Source organism: Cinclus cinclus, chromosome 3, assembly GCF_963662255.1.
Source record: "Cinclus cinclus chromosome 3, bCinCin1.1, whole genome shotgun sequence".
Classification (NCBI taxonomy): domain Eukaryota; kingdom Metazoa; phylum Chordata; class Aves; order Passeriformes; family Cinclidae; genus Cinclus; species Cinclus cinclus.
In genome coordinates, this window is record NC_085048.1 from 52,591,558 (window position 1) to 52,613,580 (window position 22,023).

At 38.0% G+C, this 22,023-nt stretch overlaps 1 protein-coding gene across 1 annotated transcript in view; it reads right to left on the minus strand.

Annotated features, from left to right (window-relative positions):
- Window positions 1-22,023, minus strand: part of PTPRK (protein tyrosine phosphatase receptor type K) — a 293,433-nt gene that overhangs the window by 49,177 nt on the left and 222,233 nt on the right. The window contains exons 12-13 of the mRNA XM_062488975.1: window positions 19,974-20,247; window positions 17,050-17,086 (exon numbers count right to left, since the gene is read on the minus strand). Of these exons, the coding sequence (XP_062344959.1) occupies window positions 17,050-17,086; window positions 19,974-20,247 (311 nt within the window). The remainder of the gene's footprint in view (window positions 1-17,049; window positions 17,087-19,973; window positions 20,248-22,023) is intronic.

Consider the following 22,023-nt stretch of genomic DNA (forward strand, 5'->3'; position numbering starts at 1 on the left):
AAAAGTGCCTTATTAAACATTCATAGACATTGCAGGTATTATTATTAAATCAGTTATTTCACCAGAAGGTATTTTTAATATAACATCAATTTTCACTCTGTTTATTGAACATTTGCAAAGCTTCTTTTATGAAACATGAAATATTTTACTAACAATACACTGAATTTCATTCTCACTCAGCTCATTCACTTAATAATGTTCATTTAGTGAATGTGAATTCTAAACAAGTTTCATGACATTGAACCATCTTACACTAATCTTGACTTTTGGCAAGGATAAAAGTACCATTAATATTCAAGAACTTTTAATTATAAATGCTGATTGAAAACATCATAACAGCAACAGCCAAATTCAAACAATTTTTTTTTTTTAATGGCAAATAATCCTCAACCCAGAACTCCAGATGAAATAGCTCTCCAGCCTGGTATGCACTTCCCCGTTAGACCCAAATATCCTTTTTCCATAGCACTTCCACTATGCCTGTGCTGCTGCAGGTGGGCAGCAACTCTAAGGAAATCCAGCTCAGAGTTTTGTAAAGGCCTTTCCCACATGCTTGGCCCATCACATACTCTAGTAACAGGATATGCCATATTGGATTCCATTCCTGTCTGCAGCACCGGATCTGGGAAGATTACGGCTGAGATTAAGCTGAGTTAGGTTCAGAGCTGGGTTATCCCTCCCTTGTCAAACAGGGCTCCTTGTGCACAAGGGTTTGTTCCAGCCACAGTGAAATGAACAGATATGGTTTGAGAATAATTTATAAGGTTTAAAGAAGTCTTTTCACCTTATCTAATACATTAAAAATTTCAAGAGGAATGTGGGCAAAACAGTAAGCGAGTAGTAAACAGAGACTTTTCAGGGAGACTGAACTCAAGGAATTTGGGGAAAATGCAAGTGTGAAGTAGCACACTTTAGGAATTATAACTTTTCTCCTTTTCCCACAAAGGCCTTGTTCTTAAATTTCACTTAGCTTCAGGTATCCGACAGGGAGAAATATGCAGTTCATTTCCCTGTGCTCATTGGTATCTTTTTTGCAAATTTAGAGCTAATGAAAAATTTAATTGATATGAAACTTCAGAACACCAAATTTGAATCATTGCTGTAAATCTACAAAGGAGAAGAAATCTTACTGAAACTTCTTCCATTTTCAGTGCAAATATAATATGCTGAAAAGCATGACCATAAAGTCTAAGTATTGTTAAGGAATCTGTCTGGCTGAGGATGGAGTAAGGATAAGTCTGGCTGAGGTGGAGTAAACCTCCCTCACTAGAGTTGTTGGGGTGCTACGCTTTCAATTTGTGACTAAAACAGTGCCGATTGTTTTAACTATTGTTGAGCTCTATTGCACAGCATTGAGGCTTCCTCATTTCTTAAATTGCCCCAAGGGGTACCCCATGTCATATGATATCATGCTCAAATAAAAACAGGGAATTCTATTTTTCTAAAGCTTGGAAAGTCTGGGCATGAGACTGAATGTGGGAGGTAGTGAGTGACTGCCTTTGTATCCTTCTAAAAAAAAAAAATATCTTTTCTTCAATTATTAAACCATTCTCAGCCCACAGGTTTTCTTACTCTCCCTCTCCTGATTATCTTTCTCATTGTGCTGGTGAGCAGAGCGGCTGACTGAGTGCTTACATGCTGGTCAGGGTCAATTTTCCACCCTCCAAAAAGTACACAGGAAGAAAAAAAAAAGAGTAACAATGAAAATTGTTCAAAATCTTAAAAAAACCCAACCCACACAGGAAACCCAAAAGCTACTTAAACCATTGTCCATTTATATTCAGGTTAGTTGTCTAAAAACAAATAAGCCATTTCTTCTTATCTAATTAACAAGACATATTTATAATGCTCTATTCAGTTAGTTACTACACTGTAATTAGCATGACATCTCTCCTTCTAGCTGAACCTTTAAAAGTCTTTTCAGGTATTAATTTGAGACAGAGCACCCTTATTTAACAGCTGAAAGAGTGGAAACAGAAAATAAACAAGCCTGGGGGTAACAAGGATCTCGCACTTAGCTATAAGTGTTTTCAGATAAAGGTAATGATTGTCATAACTCTTACTTTCCACAGCATCTCTTTTCCCTTTCCTCACCCTGCTGTTTTTACAAGGTAAGATAAGGTCATACCACGTTTAGCAACCTTAACCAAAAAGCAGCCTATACTAACTGGCACTTCTTCACACTTCTTTTTTTTTTTTTTTTTTTTTTTTTTGCTGTACCTCTATTGCCACCCCCTCATTTATTTTTCACACAGTATTTAAGGCAGTTAAAAACTAAATTATTTGAACATCAGACTTGAAAGGTAAAATACTCCATTTTGCCACAATTTTTTTTCTCCATAGCAAGAGAGTATGAATGAAAAGGGAATAAATGACACAGTAGTCTTTTCATATCCCCTTTTTCTTTCAAGAGCATTCTTTTTTATTTCCCTCACTTTCAATTCAGCCCATTCACAAAGGATTAGCATAACACATCTTTTTATGCATGTAAGGGTTACAGCTGTAATCGCCTCACCTCATCACTTTACTTAGAAATCCTGTCTCCAGAGGAGTAATTCGATTACTCACAACAATCCAACTTTTGCCTAACCAAATAGGAATTCATTATAATGCTGTGCTGCTTCATCAGTTTACTATGAGTGGATGGGAAAAAATATAGCAAAATGAATAGCTGGTGTGAAAGGAAGAAAGCAATTGTCGGCTAACAAAAGGCAAGCAACAAAAGGTCAGATGACAAGCAGAAATTCGAAGTCCCATGAGCTGGGTAGCCTCCAAACCATTAATGACTTGTAGCTTTTAGAAGTCTTGGGTTTCAAATAGGTATGAAAACTTTGTAAATTGATGAGAACACCTGAGTGCTTCAATCTGACTAGTCTTTAGCAGGTACTGGAAAGAGTGTGTAAAAACCTGAGGCATAGCTTTTCCACTTGCTGAAGAATCACCATCATCTTCTGCAGGTGAAAAACACATTCATCCTAGTCCTTATAATGGCTTTTCTTGTCTTTTACTCCTAGATTCAAAAATCTACATGAAGTAATCTTGGCTGCATACTGCTTCAAAGTAAAACTAGTACTATCCTTAACAACGGACAGTGGATAAGGATAAAAGAAAAAGATAATAATGAGGACAACTGGCATCTCCAAATGACTTCCAGTTGTCCATATGCCCACAAGCACAAATCTAAGAAAAGCTCATGCTGATTGTGACACAGAAGGACAGCACTTGGGGCAGAAGCACAGATGACAGGATCATGCCTTCTATTTAGAAGTAAAACATTTTATTTTATTTTGTATTATTTCTGTAGTGATTTAAAATGCCCAGATATGAGATAAGTTCGCAAGGGCAACATTTGTTTTACCAAAGGTTTAGGAGTATTGGAATATAGCTGACAAATCTTTAGCTGTTAGACTGGCTTAGGTTGGTTTTCAGCTGTTGGACCCCATAACTATCTTCTTGTCTTTTATTTCTACAGATTCCTAAGGATTTCAATACAACATATGGACAGCATTAAGGGCATTAAAGATTTATAAATTCACATCTTCATTATCAAAACATACAAAGTCCAAAATATAGTTTGGGTTAAATGGAATATATGTATTACTCATGGTCAAATGGAATATTGATGTGTTCCTGTCTGCATTAAAAAGAAAAAAAAAACCCATTGTTTTTACAGTAGTCACATGAAGAAAACATTCCAGACACGAAGAAAGCAGTTGACAGCATTTACTTTAGTCTGATTTCTTTTTTAAGCTGGAATTTCTTTTTACTTAAAGTCACTTCTCTTTTACTTTCTTCTAGGCAGTTAACCTTTATTGCGATGTGTGTGTACTTTACAGTGAGTGGAAATCAATAATAATTCTGATACCAAGCCCTTTTTGTCTTGAAAAACTTAAAATATCCCTAAAACAGCATATCTCTTCAATACTACTCATGGGAATTTACTAATAATTACATTGTTTCATATGAGTGGAGAAATTGAGTACGTGAAATAAGAGCCAAATTTTAAAATGAAGAAAAGTCCTCAGAACATAGGAAATATTGTCGATTACTGTTATTTTCTAAATTTTTGTTCAACATATACACGAGTGCAGTAACCATGCTCACTCCACACAGGCAGAGGATTGCTTCTCTTTATTCCGTAGTTAAAAATCAGAGGAGAGCAATCTTCCAACCAAGACCTCTTGAGCTGATCCTAATGAGATTTCCAGTTTCAAGAGAGAAATCCGCAACTGCAGAGAGATGGGGCAAGATCAGCATCCAGTCTTGAACTGATAAGACACCTCAAAAAGTATAGCAAATTGCTCAGGTACAAGAACACACATCTTCTTTTGCCTGCTGACATTTTTTTGATTCACCATTGTTTATTTGCTGAAACTGAATTTACAATACCAATTTTTTGAGTATTCTGTTTAAGAAATTAATTACTCTGTTTACAGAAAAGCAGCTCTGATACACTGTGGAAAGAGCTCAGGCATGGTTAGGCAATGCTGTATATCACAGTGGGAACGAGACCTTTCTCTTCAATGGAGAACTCCCACCAGAAAAGCTGAAATACCTTACATCAAAATGGCCAGTGATAATAGTGAAATGGAAGAGAGTGGAAAGACCTCAGCAGAAACGTGAAACCATGCATTATTGCAAATACCCTACCCCAAGCCAGAAAAATGTCCTCTAAGTTGTTTAACCAAGATAAAAATGTGTTGTGGGACTGAATAAATCACAAGGCAGCCATCATGTTTACAGATAGAGTACTGGATATTGCTCATTAGGGTGATAGCTTTTTTTTCTCTTGGCTGTAAAACAGCTAGTTAGACACTTAATTAGGAATCAAAAATTACATAGTTCACAAACCTAATATGACACAAACACCAGCAGAATACAAAAATAACAGAGAGTATCTGATCTTATGAAAAATTAATTTAGAACACAATAGCCAGTTTCAAAACTGACAAAAGAAATATATGTTATATCTGTCCTTAGCTCCCAGTTTAGGGATGTTTTATTTATGCTTCTGTCTTAAACACATATACCACAGTATAAATTGATTCTAACTACCTTAAGTAGCTACATCTTAAGAAGGAAGAGAAAAAGATGAAAAACTTACAGTCAGCTTATCCTGCATGTTTGTATTTCCCCTTTAGCCTAACAACTGTTAAGACAATTTGTTGCAAATCCTACATTTCTTCTTATGTCAACTCCAGCTATGGCAATGACAAAATTTGGCTTGATGAAATACTTCAGTATTGGGCAGGATTCAAAAAGCCTCCATACATGGCTGAATGGAGTATGCAGTACAGCTCAGATGTTTTGCTTTGACAAGTTGATCAAGCAAGTCAAATGTGGAAGAAGTTGTATTTGAAGAAATTTTGCCATTAGATAAAAACAGCTGTCACTTGATCTTAGGAGTTTTAAAAAACTAGTCAAGCGTCTTGTTCAGCATAAGATGTTGGACACATCCTCATTTGTAACAAATTTTGTAGCAAGAGAGCAAGGGCTCTCTTATTGTGGCAGTATGACCCCACCTCAGCAGTGACATGCTCTACATCCTGCAGTCAGGCCCCTGACAGGTCCCAGCTATGCATAATGTGCTCCTTACCAAGCCCACCACCTCTATGGGCTGGCTGGTGGCAGGCAAGGCACTGCACTCTTGCTCTAAGCTCAGGCAGCAGCGGTACCTCCCCAGCTGTTCCTCTTCTCCAAGCTATAGGCATTAGCTGATGCAAATGGTTCAGGTCCAATGCAACAGCACTGGGTGCCTACCATCAATCACACTGTGTTTTGGTCTATGCAAGTGCCACAGACTCCTCTGACAGCAAAGAAAATCGTTCTACCTAAGTATGTGTTTGCATTCATCTAAATAGTTCCTTGAATGGGTTACTAAAAAAAATTGTAGAAGATTTGTACTTCCTGAAACAATTCAGAAAAATACTTCCAGACAGTTCCGTTTCATAGGTATAGAATTTCACTGTATAAATTTCACCACTACTGAAACATCATACAGGAAGTTGTGATTTCTGTTGCTTGATACTCTGCGTGCATAATTTGAGTCCACTTTCTGAGTCTGAGAAAACTCTACAGTTCTGTTTGAATTAAATCTCTATTTGTAAAGCTGTATGATTTGGCTAAGTAAGATGATGTCTCATAACTTGTGCTGAGTAAGCAATATGCTTTTAATACAAAGGCAACCAAATTACCAGCTTTCATATTTGGACAAGCATATAATGAAATTCAGTTTTCCATGAGCAACAGATGAGTGAACTGTAGTTCTTTAGGCTGCAGAAAAGGAGGCTCAGGGGGCTCACTCTCTATGACTACCTAAAAGGAGGCTGTAATGAGGTGGGGGATTGTCTCTTCTCCCAGGTAACAAGTGGCAAAATAGCAGAAAATGGCCTCAATTTGTGCCAGGGGAGGTTTAGAGTGGGCACTAGGAAAATTTTATTCACTGAAAATGTGGTCAGATACTGGAACAGCATGCCCAGGGAGAAATGGTGGAATCACCAACCCTGAAAGTGTTTGACAAATCTACAGATATGGTGCCTGAGGACACAGATCAGTGGGTTGAAATCTTAGGTATCTTTTACAACCTTAACATGGTTCCATAGTGTCTCAGTTACTGAATTGCCAATGACCTATCATAGAAGGAGGTTTTCTAAATTATGTTCAAAAGCAAAATAAAAACTTGGTAGATTTACAAACACATAGTGACTGTTGCAAATAGTCTTTCCCATCTCAGTGTACAGCATGATCTAGGCTGAAACATGTAAGTAGTTGGTAGCAACCAGGGCACACTCCACAGCTCAAGTTACTGATCAAAAATCCTATTTAAACCTGATGGTTAATATCTGACTGCTTTCATGGGGACTTGAGACATATATTCCTCAAAAGACAGAACAATTTGAAAAACCAACCTTCTTATCTGATATGTATAGCAGAATTTTTTTGTGAGTGAGTAGGAAAGGAAATATATACAGAAATTTTCATCTTCAATCCCATTTGAGATATAGAGGACAGAGCTTCCTTCTAGATATTTCACTGAGCAGATGAAGCACCCACTACCCAGCTTACACAGTGCACTACTGTAAAAGCCTTTACACGGGGACAAAGGATGTTAACCCTTTTTTTTCAGAGGTGTACAAAAGGAAGTGCTATGAAAGATGAACACATGGATGTAAAACCCTGTATAAATATTATGGTGCAATGATTTCAAGAATGGGAACTAACTTATAAAATTTCTAAATTTTGGAATATCATCAGATAGCAGGCCCTTCAGGATTAAATCTTTATGAACTACCAGAATGAGAAACACTGAAGAATTGTAAGAAAATCTGTTTACATTTGCAGAAAATAATGAAAGCATGTTGAATTACCATTCCTTATAAAATTTGTTACAAAATTCCAGGGGATGCAACAATGTAATTTCAAAAATGAAATTATAGACTCAATTCAGCAAAATCTGTGAAATTAAAAACAGATCAAAGGTTAATTTGAGATTTGCTTGGCTACATGTTTTCTGTTGTAATGGGTTAATAAAACAAGCAAATTTACACAATCTGGATGGTGTTAATGCATGTAAAAATTAGGATTCACATTAAAAAATGCCTGTACTTGTGGAAATCAATGCCTTTCCATATGTTGAGGCAATTTGAATACCAATTACAGTAACCATAGAATCCTATCCCTTCTCTCTCTGATATGGAAAAAGGGTCATCTGTTGTTAGAAACATGGATATAGCAGTAAAATATCTTTCAATGTTTCTGGCCAATAGTTAACAAATTAATTTTTTTGTCATTACCTAGTGATCCCAAGAAGAAGATATACAACCAGAGTACACATCTTTATATCAGAATAGTTTGGGTTATATGGGACACTGTCATCTAGTGCAATCCAAACCCACTATATAACCTTGGGGGTCTCCAACTAGACCCTGTGCCACTGACTATGACCCTGTGGGATCTGCCATCCAGACAGTTCTCAATCCACATCATTGTCCACTCATCCAGTCCACACTTCCTGAGTTTGCCTATATATTGTGATATAGGATATTGTGAGACAGTGTTAAGGTAGGTAACAACTGCTGCTCTCCTCTTAACCATCAAGCTAGTTGCTTCATTGTAGAAGGCAAACAGGTTGGTCAAGCATGATTTACCTTTAGTGAATCCACATTTACTACTCCTGATCATTCATCTTCTTGTCATTCATGTGGAGAGAGGTGGCCTCCAGAATGAGATGTTCCATCACCTTTCTAGGGATTGAGATGAAGCTGGCTAGATGGTACTTCCCTGGGTCCTCCTCCTTGCCCTTTTTGAAGACTGGGATGACATTTGCTTTCTTCCAGTCCTCAGGTATCTCTCCTGGTCTCCATAACCTTTCAAAGATGATAATGAGTGGCCTAGCCCTTAATACTCTTGACCAGATTTAATTCCTTGACCTTGGCCTTCATTTCAGCTTACTCTGATAACCTCTCTATATTCATTCCAAGTGGCCTGACCATTTTTCCATCTCCTGTGTATTTTCTGCTTATGTTTGAGTAATGACGAGAGTTCTTTATTCATCCATGCAGGTCTCTTGCTCACTTCTGCAGATTTCTTGTTCATTCGGATGCATCATTCTTGAGCCTCAAGAAATGGCAAATTCAGAAACACAGTAGCACGAGGGATGGAAAGAGTGACTGTGACTCCCATTTTCCATCAGTACATAAGGACCTGGTTTCCTTGTCCCAGGAAGACTCACATTTTTATGATTCTGTGAAGTGTGCAGATGTAACTTTTTTGCTACCATATTCACTTTTACCATACACTGCCACTCTAATTTTATTTGAATGTTATGATGGCATAAGTATCTGTTCTCCACCAGAGCAGGAAATATTCAGATTAAATTTCCACACTGTGAAACTGATGACACATAAGTGAGGATTTGCCTTAAACTTATCCCTTAGTCACCTCATTATGCTGCCTCTGAACTTTACTCTGTGTTTCAACTGTCCATAGAAACCAGTTTTGGGCAATCTGTTTTGCAACATGAGAAGCAGGCCTGGCATAACTGAATGTCCTATAATCTTGCTTCAGTGATGACAATGCGACAGCCGTTTAGGAGTGCATCATTCAGGGCAATATCCTGCAGTTTTATGGCACCAGGGGCATGAAAGCAGTGCATCAGAAATGGTTTGGATGCTAGATGTGGAGACGACAATATGTCCAAGTTCTGTAGATGTCCACAGAGTGACAACAACTAATGTACAACAGATAACTTATGTTTATTTGAACCCTGGATGCCTCTTATTTCAGACATGCTGCTTTAACATCCTAAATACTTTATTGCTTTATGCTATTCCCTGCATGCCTTTGCTATTAACCCCAGTGTTTTGAATAAAAGTATGCTGGTGAAGTAGCACTGCTGCTCTCACACATTTCAGTACTGTAGCATCAGCACAGACTACAGCCTCAGGATATTTTCCACCACAGCAAGGTTAGAGCAGGACCTCTTTTTCACCTATACTAACCTCTTGGCAGAGGGGCTGAAACTGTCGATAACATGTAGTCTGCTTACATATGCGTGCGTATACACGTGTTTGAGTAACCAATACTCAGTCATCAGCAAAGAGCAAGTAACACAAGTCAGCAGATATGGGACCTCAGATTTAATGTTCAGGTTAAATATTCTGGCATCTATATGGTACTGAATGTGGTTGTCTGTCCTGTAGACTCAACAAAACAGACATTAAACAGAAGTGTCAAAGAATGAGACTTATTTCGTGACCTCTTTGACAGTAAAGGGTTCTGGAAGAACCTTCATCACTGCACAGCATGGAGTATATTCCCAGTCCTTTCCAAAGTGCGGAATTCACACACAAGTATCCAGACACTTCCTAAGTTGACAGCATTGGCAAGCACACAGGATTGTAATTCTGTTCCCTATGCTTCGAATTCACCTGGCCACAAAAATTGTTTTAACACTGCCTGTAACTACCTCCTGCTGTGACAGACAGATGTGTAATAAGCACATTATTTCCAGAAAGATCATTCTGTCCACAAGGTCCATCTCCAAGCCCTTCCAGCTGGCATCTTTCCAAAAAATAGCCTGGTTAGTATACAACTTCCCACTACAGCAGAAAGCAGCATGAGCTCCTGAACTTCAGAGTCATCATCTCCTTATGCAGCTGACAAAGCATCAGTCTCTGTACTCGAATAATTTGGCAGCAATGCCAATCAACCATACTGATTTGCTCTGCAACACATTGGAGTGTTTAGGAAGTGCTACTACACTTGGCAATGCTGTTCCTTGTTTCTAGATGACTATCTGTAGAACTTCACTTAGAGCTCTGTCAGAGATGACATGCACATAGTTTAATAAACTCTTGTAAAGTTCATGACAACAAAAGGTGGGACTTCTTTGCATTTAGTTAAAAGTGTTCAATTAGATGCAGAGAAACATGGTAATGCTGATTTCAGGGTCTTAAACTGTTTTCATAAAAGTCAATAAGTACATTTCTGATTTAGATGTTGTTGAATTTCTTCTGCATTCTTTGTGTACCATTCTTTTCTGATACAAAGCTCTTGTATCCTTCCTGTCCAGAAGTGACCAGCCTTACTGCTCAAATATATTTTGTTTTCTATTCAAAGCATCTCAGTGTTAGGCAGCTGTTAATGTGAGAATGAATAATTGCAAAGATTACTTCCTCTGTCGCAAGGCATTGCATACTGTCTCTGCTGACATGTTTGCCAATGCAAAGAAAGTGTCATTCTGGCCAAAGAATACTGACTGCATATAAACACAATTTATAATTCCTAGAGACCCCTTTCTCCTTCTTTCTTGAAAACAGTGCTGTCCCTTTGAAGGGCTGCCCCAAAACATCACTACAGCACACATGAGCCAAATACTTGTCACTGCGAGGCCAAACATGCACGTGGGATGCCTGTGATAGGCTGTTAGAGGCAGCAATCTCTGCCTGATCTCTGCCTCACACACTCTTCAATCCCAAGCATTGCAAGAGGCCATTTGAGCCGATGGTAGAGTTAATCACAATAGTAAATGAAAGCACACACAGGCTGCCTGTGTGAAAAGGGGTTAATGAGATCAATCCTATCAGGGAACGATAGAGCTACCTTCTCTAAACACTTGCAATTTTACAGTGACACAAAGAAGGTAACACATCAGAAAAGATAAATGAGAGACGGTGAAAGAACAGTAAGAGGAGCTGAAATTCACCCCTGCACCCAGACATATTAGCAAAGGGTACATTTAAATATGCGTCTATTATAAGCAGAATTAAGGATTTTCAATTGTGGTTAAAAATCTAATGAGCTTTGTAAAAACTCTGGATTTCTAGCTTTATGTCTCCATATTCTCATATGATGCAAAACACTCAATGCCCACAGTCTGATTAATGGAATAATATTTGTAATAGGTGAAGAGACCTAATAAACCAGGCATCTACTAAAAGTGCATATATGCTAAGATGCTGATCCTTGTAGTGTATCTTCTTTCAGTAATCTTCTTTCTTGTAATCTATCTTCTATTCTTCCTCTAATATTAAATATAAACTAGAATTCTCTATCTGAATTCTTGCTCCAGAAATTCTCATTCCTTAGGAAATATTTAAGGTTGCTAAGATTTCAATCTTTGTGCATAGATGAAAATACTCACTTTACAGGTTTTGTGTCTGGATATCTGGAGGTGTCTCTCACTTGACTGTTTTTTTTAAATAACCATCATCAAATATTCCATCAAGGGATAAAGCATTTTTTTATTTACAACCAAAGGTATTATTTATCAGAACTAGCAGATGTGGTTGCTTGGTGAGCTACTACAATTTCATATATAAAAGAGAAAAATATGCCATGCTAAGGTTCTGTTTCCATCTTTGGAAAGCTCAGCAAGTCATCTAAATTCTCCTCTTTGAGTGATAAAAGACATTATGCAAAAGACCACTGAAGTTTAAACATATTAAATGCTTTTCCTATGAATGAGTGAAAAAAAAAAGTGACTTAGGAAACACCTGCAATTCTGCTCTATGTTTATATTGCCTCTTGGGTCTCCAGTTCCTATTGCAATAGTACACCTCAAAGTCATTGTAGGAGCATTGATCCAACCACAAAAACAACAGTGAGAGAAAATTCCTTTTGGATACATTTAGCATCTGACATATTCCCTTCATTTGTGCATTAATCGGTAACAGACATTTTTAAGCATCCTGCAACAGGAGGTGATTTGACTTTCAGAATTTTCCCTAAGAGCAGAAACATCATCAGGAGCAATTTCAAGGAAATAATTATGGTCTAGACAGATTTATGACTTCTAAAGACCTAATCCAAAGCACATTAATGTCAGTGGAAGGACTCCCATTGACATCAAAGGCCTTTGGATCAATCCCCAACTGCTGTGGGAATGAATTCAGAGCAGTAATGATGGTGGACTAAATGCACACTTGGAGTTGAAATGTTACCACCCAGACCTCTTTATTCCTCAAATCAGATTAAAAAGTCATTTTCTGCCATTTCACAATTACTTCCAGATGCGCATCATCTCAAATGGCATTTTCATCCATCTGTATGAACCAAACATGCATAGAGATAGAGAGGTTCTATACTGCCTGAACTAATAACATAAATGAAAACCACAAGGGAAAATAATGTTGGAATTGATGAAGTTCTTGTTTTAAATGTGGACTGAGAAACCCTGGACTTCATTTATTCCCTCTAACTACTTTGTGATAGAGTTGCCAGGCCCACCACTTCTTTATTTACTGCCACAGTAGATTTCTTCTAATTAAATTTTCAATATTTTTCTCTAGCCCACTAAGCAAAACAAAAGAATACATATAAATCAGTGTTAGCCTCAAACTTGGCAGCCTGAAAACTGTCACAAATGTCAGCTTCATATACTCTGCTTAATACCAGCCCTGCTGTCCCTTCTGTCCTCTTAAATGTCTATTTACATGGTAAATAATTTGAAACATCACTCTTCTCTGACCATGTTAATCTAGTTTCATTCCCTTAGCAGTCAGTAACGTTTTAGACTGTAAAATGAAATGCTGATGTCATGTGTGAGTGGAAGCCCTTTCAAAGTTTTACACCATCAAACTCAGCCCCAGGATATGACACATCAGTCACCAACATTATCTACTACTCTGAAGAGCACACTCCTCTTTTTACTTCAGTTTATCAATACTTTGGTTAGGCAGGTTTGGTTAGCATGTATTCATTCTGATACGTGCATGCTATGAATTACCCAACGGTCTCAAATTTTGCCAGGAAGTCTAAATTACATACTAAGAAAATTTTCTTAATGGAAAGGGTTGTAAAGCACTGGAACAGGCTGCCAGGGAAGTGGTAGAGTCACCATCTCTGGAAACATTCAAAAAACATGTGGGTATGGCACCTGTGGACGTGGTTTGATAGTGAACATGGTGGCTAGGTTGATGGTTGGACTTGGTGATCTTAGGGGTCTTTTTCAACTTTAACAATTCTATGATTTCACAGTTGAAATCTGCCTTACCAAGCCAGAATTAGGATGTTCCAGACTGTCTTTAGGAAATTATATACAACAGATTTTTAAAAATCAAATATTTCCTGACTCAATCTTTCCATTCCTACTTAATATCTGACCTGTTATCTTAGCCTGTGCATTCTTCTCTGCTCTTCAGAAAACAAGATATTTTTTCCCCTTTCTTCAGTTCAGCTACTATGTGTGGGAAACCAGATTACTAGTGACTGGGTAACCCTACTATCTAGATTAAAAAATTAACAAGACAGAGAGCAATTCAACGTTGTTAGAAAAAAAAATTACACTGATCACTGGTTACTAAGTTTCTGGATGAGAAGGGGATTCAGCTTAACAGAGGAAGGCAGTATCAGCTAAAAGTGTTCAAGGAATTAAAATTGTTCATAGTTAATTTATTTTGTGGGCTATATCTGTAACTGGAAATGGTGCTTTAGGTACATTGTACTCACCACCTGTAATACAAGGAGCTATTTTTACCATTATTTCAACTTTATTTCCTCAAGAATAAAAGCTTATGTGAACAGACTGTGTACATGTCTGTAACTTTTCATATTCTCTCATCACATCTAATAACTTGGCCTGGTCAATCCAGTCTGTTCTGCAGAAGGGCAAGAGTTAGTCATTAAGCTCTCAGAACTGCCACAGAAGTAGGTATCTAGAAAAAGAGGGAATCCTACAGTTAGTCTAATTAAGGGCTGTCAAAGAATCACTGGAATTCATCCTTCCAGCTGCACAGTAAGTGCTCAGGAGGCTACTTTTTAAACTGGTGCTGCTCCAGTATTTTCTACCATGAAAAATTAACTCAGTGTATTTCAATACACCAGACACTAGTATGTCTCTCTCTTTACTCAAAAGCATTTTATCAAGGCACACCAAGAAGGAGCAGCAACATGCTTCAATCTTGATTTGGCACCATGTTTTAGATGACTTGACACTTCAGTGCATTTGTTATCAGAAGCATATGAGAGCACTGCACCTGGAATATACAGACTGAAAAAGTACAACTGCTTCAATTTAAATTTTTTGGCTTTCATTAGTTTAACGCCAATAAACAAACTATTCCATCAATTCCCAAAGGTAGAATGCAATCTTGGGTATCCTAAGTGTGAAACCCATAATGCATTAAAATACACATAAAGCATGCTGCTAGGGAATTGTTGGAAAAAAAAAAAAAACTTAGTTAGGGATTAATTTCTCTGACACACTACTGTCATATTTTTTTCCATCTTTACATTTTATTGGTGTGAATATGCACAGCAGATAAATCAGATCCTTGAACAAGACAGAAATAAGAAAGTAACTTGGCTGGTAATACAGAACTTTACTAGCAGGGACATGCACCTTTTATGTTGTCCCTTCCTGCTCCCTTTCACTGTATCTTTCAAAAATTTTTAATGCCTTTTCAACACATTCAAGGCGAAATTCAGTTAGACCACCTGAAGGCTCCTTCAAGTCACAGGAGATGACCCAAAAGTACACACTACAGTCATAATGGATACATAGCTTAGACAATTTCCCAGATTTTAAACAGGTATATTTGCTTTACTGGAGTGCACTTCGTAAGGTGAAACAGTCCCTTTCCCCCTATGAAAATATTACAATTGTAATCAGACATCTCCTATGCCAATGATTCAATGAAATCTTACACACTACAAGAAACCAACCCAACAAATCAACAAACAAATCAAGGTAACCAGATAAACATATACACAAACCTGTACATTTAGTATACTTGCCTTTGAAAGTACAACAACATATCATGGTATTACTATTATGATAAAAACATGGGGAAAAAATCACTATGAACTTTCAAAAAGCACTTAAGAATATCAGTATAATTTATTTGAGAAATAAGAATGTACATTACTCTGAAGTGATGATTTCTTATTAAATGCATTCCTGCAGAGGAAGAGAAAGCATTTGCTCCTAATGTTGTCTCCCCTCACAATTCATATCCAGCAATTAAAATAAGTCAGAGAAAACACTTTTTTTTTCCAAGGAATTTAACACTGATATATCAGGCAATGCAGTTACTTCAGGAAAACTTGTCTTCAAACAGTGTCAAAGCCAATATAAAAGGCAAAAAGGTAAGAAAACTCATACTTATTTTGCCTTTCCTTCAGACTACAGCCATCAGGGATAATGTGACTGTTTCAGCAGAGGAAGGTGTACAAGCAACCACCGAGAGGTCTCTTGCTACCACAGACATTGCTTTGAGACTGGGGAAATGCATGTGGTTAAGCAAAAAATAATTTCCTCATATGACAGGTGAATTCCTTTCCTGTTTTATTATTACTATGCAGAAAATTTATGAAGAGAGAGATCATTGTTTCCTCTTCCACAGTCCTGCAATTGCATGCTACTTCTGAGGTTTTCAAAACTCTCCCTAAGTCCAAATATTATCAATACATGCTTGTGGTACATAAATATTTGTTTATGCAAATATATTTAAATTCAAACATTTAATCTTGCCAGGTAAACATAAGAAAAATAACGTTGATATACTTTTTACAGAAGACTTAGCTCATGGTTTTAATTTCCTGTTTATATTAGCTTGCCTTGCTTGATGAAAATACTAACACATCTTAAGAAGTACATTTTTTTCCTGGTTTCTCAAGAAAATATTTGATTGCTACCATCTCATTAGAGGCATCAGCTTTTCATTTGAACAATTATATTGAGAGAAGTTATTTAAAAAACAGGGCTGATGTGTCTCTGCAGTACTTTAATACCCAGTTGCTCGTATCTAAAGTTGTTATTATGCTGAATATCAATACGCAATTAGAAAGAGACAACATAAGTGCTGGACCTCTGCAGAACACTCTTTGGGCATTTGTAAGCTCCTTGCTTATTTATACTGCCACAGTCTATCAAACAACTCTCATGTTGGCAAAATCAAGCCACCAAAACGAATGGCTATAAATACAGTCAAAGCAAGAGATAACAATAGGCAGAACAACTAAGTCCTCATTTGAAGATGAAACAGTGTTTTTGAGTGAGCAGTATGTGATTAACCTGCTGTATATGGGGTCAACATGATTTATTCTCACAGCTATGCAGTCAGCCTTAGTCCTGGAACTCACTTGCTGTCAGAGATAAGCTTTCCTCAAATCAACCCTCCCCTATGTCTTGCTAACACTTGGAGCTCTTACTTAGGAAAATTAACTGTCATGTCCTTCATTTAAATTATTTCCACCCTGCTTGAAAATAATTGTTAGTCTAACAGACAGTTTACCCATGTGCACTTTCTTTTCTGCTGTCCATCTATCTGCTGCCTGCAACACTTCAGCACTCTAAAAGCAGATCTTGAAAACCATAAACAGAAAGGGGAAAAAAAGATGTGTCCTTATTTTGTCTAAATTCTGAGTATTGCTAGAACAGTACTCTCTTGGCTCAATACCAAATAATAAAAAGCAGCAGACCATTGCATTTTAACACAACTGAGTGGTTCAAAATAGAGGGATAGTACTGGCTTTGCTTTGAAACTTTAATAGCAGCACCACAATTCATTAAAAAAGCTACTTTGTGTGTGGGGACGAACTTCTTACCTTTTGTAGCTATTCGAACACACTGAGTTTTGGTTTCCTGTTAAGGAAAGAAAAGTAAAGAAAACAGTCAGATCAAGGGCTTTTTCTTGTCCTCCCCATTCCATAAATTCATCTTAGATCTACTGATCAGCTGGTACAACCCAATGAGTTGGCTCATGGCTCTGGGCTTAGCAGGGGTGGAGGCTGGGGAATTTTGTCTTGATTGGACTATACTGTCCAGGATAACAGTGGGGAGAAAAGGTGCAGGACAGCCCAAATATAACAGAATTTCAGGTTACTCAAATCAAATGGAAATCATGCCATAAGAGTACAAAGAGAGTGTGCAGCAGGAGGAAAAGGGAGGAGTGATGCTCCTAATCATATCCCATCACAAAAACCCTGAGCTTGTGTTGACCTGAAGCAGCAATGTACAGCAGAGAAGATACATTCGCTCTGCACTGTCTCCAAAATTATGTCTTGCTACATCCTGACGATCTTAAAGGGTCACCTGAAGCACGTGAGCAACATACTCCCTCATGCTTCTGTGTGTGGAATAAGCACAAATGCAGCTCAGTTAACCCTCCACATATGACAACTCATCTACAACCTGTACTGTCTGCCCAGGAGACAGTGATTTGACAGCAATGTGCTTCAGAAGATATTGCACATGCAAAGGCAATTTGAGTGTAATTTCCCACCCTCTCCCTTCCCTTCAGAAGTTTGGACAGCAATTAAAACAAATGAACAGAGAAATGACTTGGTTATGAATGGTTTGGACAACTTGTACAGACAAGGGTCAATCATAATGGGGTTTCTGACCCCACTGTACAATGTGCAGTAATTTTAAAGGCAAACATACTGAAATAGCATAAGGTTGTGTGAGAGGATGCAACTGCTGTGGTATTAGATAACTCTAAACAATATTAGCATGTAATTTGAAAATATAATAATGAGAGTTTCACTCTATAAAATATGCTCACTCTAGTCCCCACCATTCCTCAGTATTCCATACCCGAATACACCCTCTGGCATCTGTCTCCTCTTGAAGATACAAAAGCAAGTTAAATATGTTGCTGCCAGCTTGTAAATACAGCTTGTAAAGAGCTAGCAAAACTCTAAGTTGAGGCACTCTAAGTGCCCCAATAAGGACAATTCAATAAGGGACAATTTTTCAGTTGAAATGAAAACCCTGCAAAGTTTACTAACATAATCTTTACTTACTCTCCCTAGTTACTGGATTTACTTGTTTGTTTCTGATCAGTATGTCTGCAAGGATCACAGAGTAACCTCCTCTCAACCCCACCATGTACTTCAGAGCCTACTTTACTGCCCTTTGTCTATTTTGGCGATTCCACTGGTTTACAGCAAAACATCTGTTTAAATATTCTGCAGTTCAGAGGTTATCTTACAACCACTGGATCTCTGTTTTGGCAGAATGCAATGCAGTTCCCCTCAAAACCTCCCCCTAAATCCCTTTAGGAACAGAAATTTGATCCAAAGTTGCAAACATACAAACATAAAGAAATCTGTTTTAGGATTACAATCTCTCACAAACTGAAATCAAGTTTAAGTAAAAAATACTGTGTTCTTCTCTCATTTTCTAATTATCTGTTAAAATGTAAAAGCCAGAATAAATGCCTGCATTTTTATTTAGTACTTTCATTTTACTTTTCTCTCCTTTTTTTTTTTCCCCTTCAGGGAATGAAACTAATTTCCTTACAATGCAGTCTAGTGGAAATCCACAAAAACAAAGGAAATTATTTTTAGCAGGTGAAGGAAATACGTATGGGTGTCTAGCAGTCAGCTTTTATTTTGCTTTGTTTATTTCATACAGGTTAAAGGAGGAATGACCTACTGAATCAGAAAAAAAAATCCAGTTTTCAAACACCTTTGTATCCATTCTGACTTGAAGTCTATCCAATTTTCATAATGATAGGTAAAGGTTGAGATTTTCTTCAAAAGACTCCAAGACAAGGCTGCCTGTTAGCAAGGATTTGTTTAGTCACCAGAGAGACCCAAGCATAAGGAAGGGTAAACACTGCTTCTGCTCCTTTCCAATGGTTCTGGTGGATATCAGTGACTATCAGCCTATTTGTCCTTTCTAGTTCCTGTCTGAATGGCCTGGACACTTCAGTTTTCTAAGCCATATATCCAAATATTAAATTTTAAATATTTAAAGCTTCTCTGTGTACCATATTTTCCCTTCTCACCAATCCTTTTCCTCTCCCTCATTTTTCATTTACAAGAGGAAAAATCATTTAAGAGCAATAACCTGAGCCTTGCAGAGCCACAATGGTTCTTTGCACCTGGAACCTCAGAACCTCTCTCCCTGACATTTTTCCTCCTTCCATATACATACAGAGCCAGTAGCAGTACTCAGCAGCAGAGTTAAAAAGAAACACCAAGGAGGTAATGAAGATGAATGATAGCCATAATTCTACTGCAGTGCTGTAAGCCTTCTGAAGCTGTGCACCTTCTCAGAAAGACTCTCAAACTCATGTTGGGCCAGGGGTTATTTTTGCTCAAGAAAATTTTTACTTTTTATTTGATGTCCAAATGTGAGAGTCTTAAAAAGTTTGCAATGATTTACTAGTCCAGTGAACAGCCCACACTCTCTGCAGTAACCCAATCTTGCAAAGAGTGCAGGTACTGAGAACTGGGGAAAGTACTGTGGATGTTATTTACCAAGGAGAGGGAGCCACAGTCCTGAAATTACTTCCCCCAGACAATTCTACGACATGCATTCAACTCTCATCTAGTAGCAGCTCCTGTGACACGAGGCTGATGTGAAATGTGAATGGCGCACTGCCATGCTGTCACAGCACCGAGGGGATTTCAGCCATGCCATTGCCAACACCTCCCAATCCAACTCTAAGAGTCCTGGTGCCTGTCACCACAGGCACGTCTTTGACTGCTCCCAGGAGAAAGGTGTTGTCAGCACTTGCCTTCTCGACGCTGCTCATGGCCTGGAAATAGATGTTGTAGCCTTTTCGAGGAGCCAGCGGCGGGTTCCAGAAACCTTGGTATGTCCTGTTGTCACCCACAGTAAAGGGGGCTGGCTCTGGCAGGTTTCCTGGGGGCAGCTGAGCAGCAAAGTAATATGGTGACCCTCCACTAAGAGCAGTCTGATAGGTGACAGGGATTTGGTAGCACTCCATGGCACCAGTTTCTCGCTTTGTTCGGTGTGGGTGCAGCTCTTCAACAACAATCTGGTAGGCACTGGTGAGACAGAGGAAAAAAGGACACGATGGGAGATGGATGCAGAGAAGAAACAAAGGCTGGAAATATAGTAAAGCTATTTATTTCAGCTGTTGGAAAGAAGCAGTCCCCATCTTTTTCATGAAAAGCAGCAATACCAATCCACACATGACCTCTCATTATTACTGTCTTTTAAACCCTTTTTCTTCTGAAGAAACACAGGAAGAACTGTGTTAAATAAACTACAACTGATTAAACTCTTGGCTGATCAGAAGCAATCTGAAGTTAGCATTTTCCTTTGAAACAGCATTAGAGAAAGCTGAGCTTCAAGACCCAACATAATGGCTGCCTCCAGGCTGTGCTTGAAGCACCAATTTGCAGTTGTCATATCATTAGAGACAGAATGTGCTGACAGGCTTCTCCACCTCTTGACCTTGCTATGGCTTCTATCTTGGCTCAGAGCTATGCAGATCCAAAGTACAAGTGACATGCTGTAATACAAGCACAGATGGACAGAAATCTGTCCATTCCACTGAAATAGACTGCCTCATTCCTTTACAGTTGTCAATGATAAAATGTTATGAATTGCTGAAGCAGACAGTATTCAGCCCATCAAAACACCATCTCAACCTCCCAATACCTCTGTTGAAATGGATCGTGGCTTGGTCACTTTTCAAAATCACCTGCTCAAAATAGAACAGGTAATTATAATTCTTCTTTCTCCTTTAGGGGAACTACCTAACTGCAGGATGTTACCTACTCATTATCAGCTTCCCCTGCTTTGCAGAAGTACAGAACTTACGTAGTGAGAGCAGAAGGCAATCCTTCATTTTATAAGGAAAAAAAAAAAAGTTTGAGGGTTTTAACGCATGTAGACAAGAAATCTGAAGCATTTGAATTAAACTGGCAGACTTGTCTGTCTTGGGTGTGTTATAAAGCTTTCTAAACCGAAAAGGTAAAATTGAACCAAATTCTCGAAGTGTCACTGCGTTGCAGCAAGGAGTCTGAAAGGCAAAGGCAGTTCTCCTCCTTTCAGGAATTATGGGGCAGCATTAAATTATTTTGTCAATTTTATCTGCTACTGCTGCTGAGAAAACCCAATAACTGCAGTGACAGAGATAAAGTACGATACTGGAGAATGGAAGAAAGAGGAGATGAAATAAAATGAGAAATTAGTTTCATGTCTTTCTTAAGTGGAAAGAAAATGTTAGTATTCCCTTTTTCTAACATGTAAAAATTAAGCAGGAATGCCTCTTTCTTCAATTTCAATGTGCTCAAGTAGAATATACAAAGTCATGTCAGTTTTGAAAGTCCAGGTAGAAAGGAGAATGTAAAAAGAAAATAAAGTTAGACCTGGGGATATCTATTTCTCATGAACTGACCATGAACTGAGCTCAGTTATACATCAACTTCTGTGGTAAACTCTATGTATTAACCATCTCCAGTTAATGGGGACTGTACCAACAAATCACTTGCACAAAACCCCTGTATATCCAGCATATTTCTTTATGCTTCAAAATCAATGCAAAAAATAAGCAAAAATAAAGCAAAATAAGCAAAAAAACTTAAAAACACTGGTATTTTAAAAACTTGACAAGATGAAAAATATTTTTCAAATTTTTGTTTATAATGTCCCAAGGTAAGAAAGTACTAGTGACATTCATTCCCTCTCTGGCCTGGGCACCTGGCCCTGTACTCAAGCAAGGTAAAAAAACTGTTTCAGAATTGGGTAGACAACCAACTGGAGAGCACTGGGACACAGACACCACATCTCTGTTGCCTAAATTCTGCAGTCTT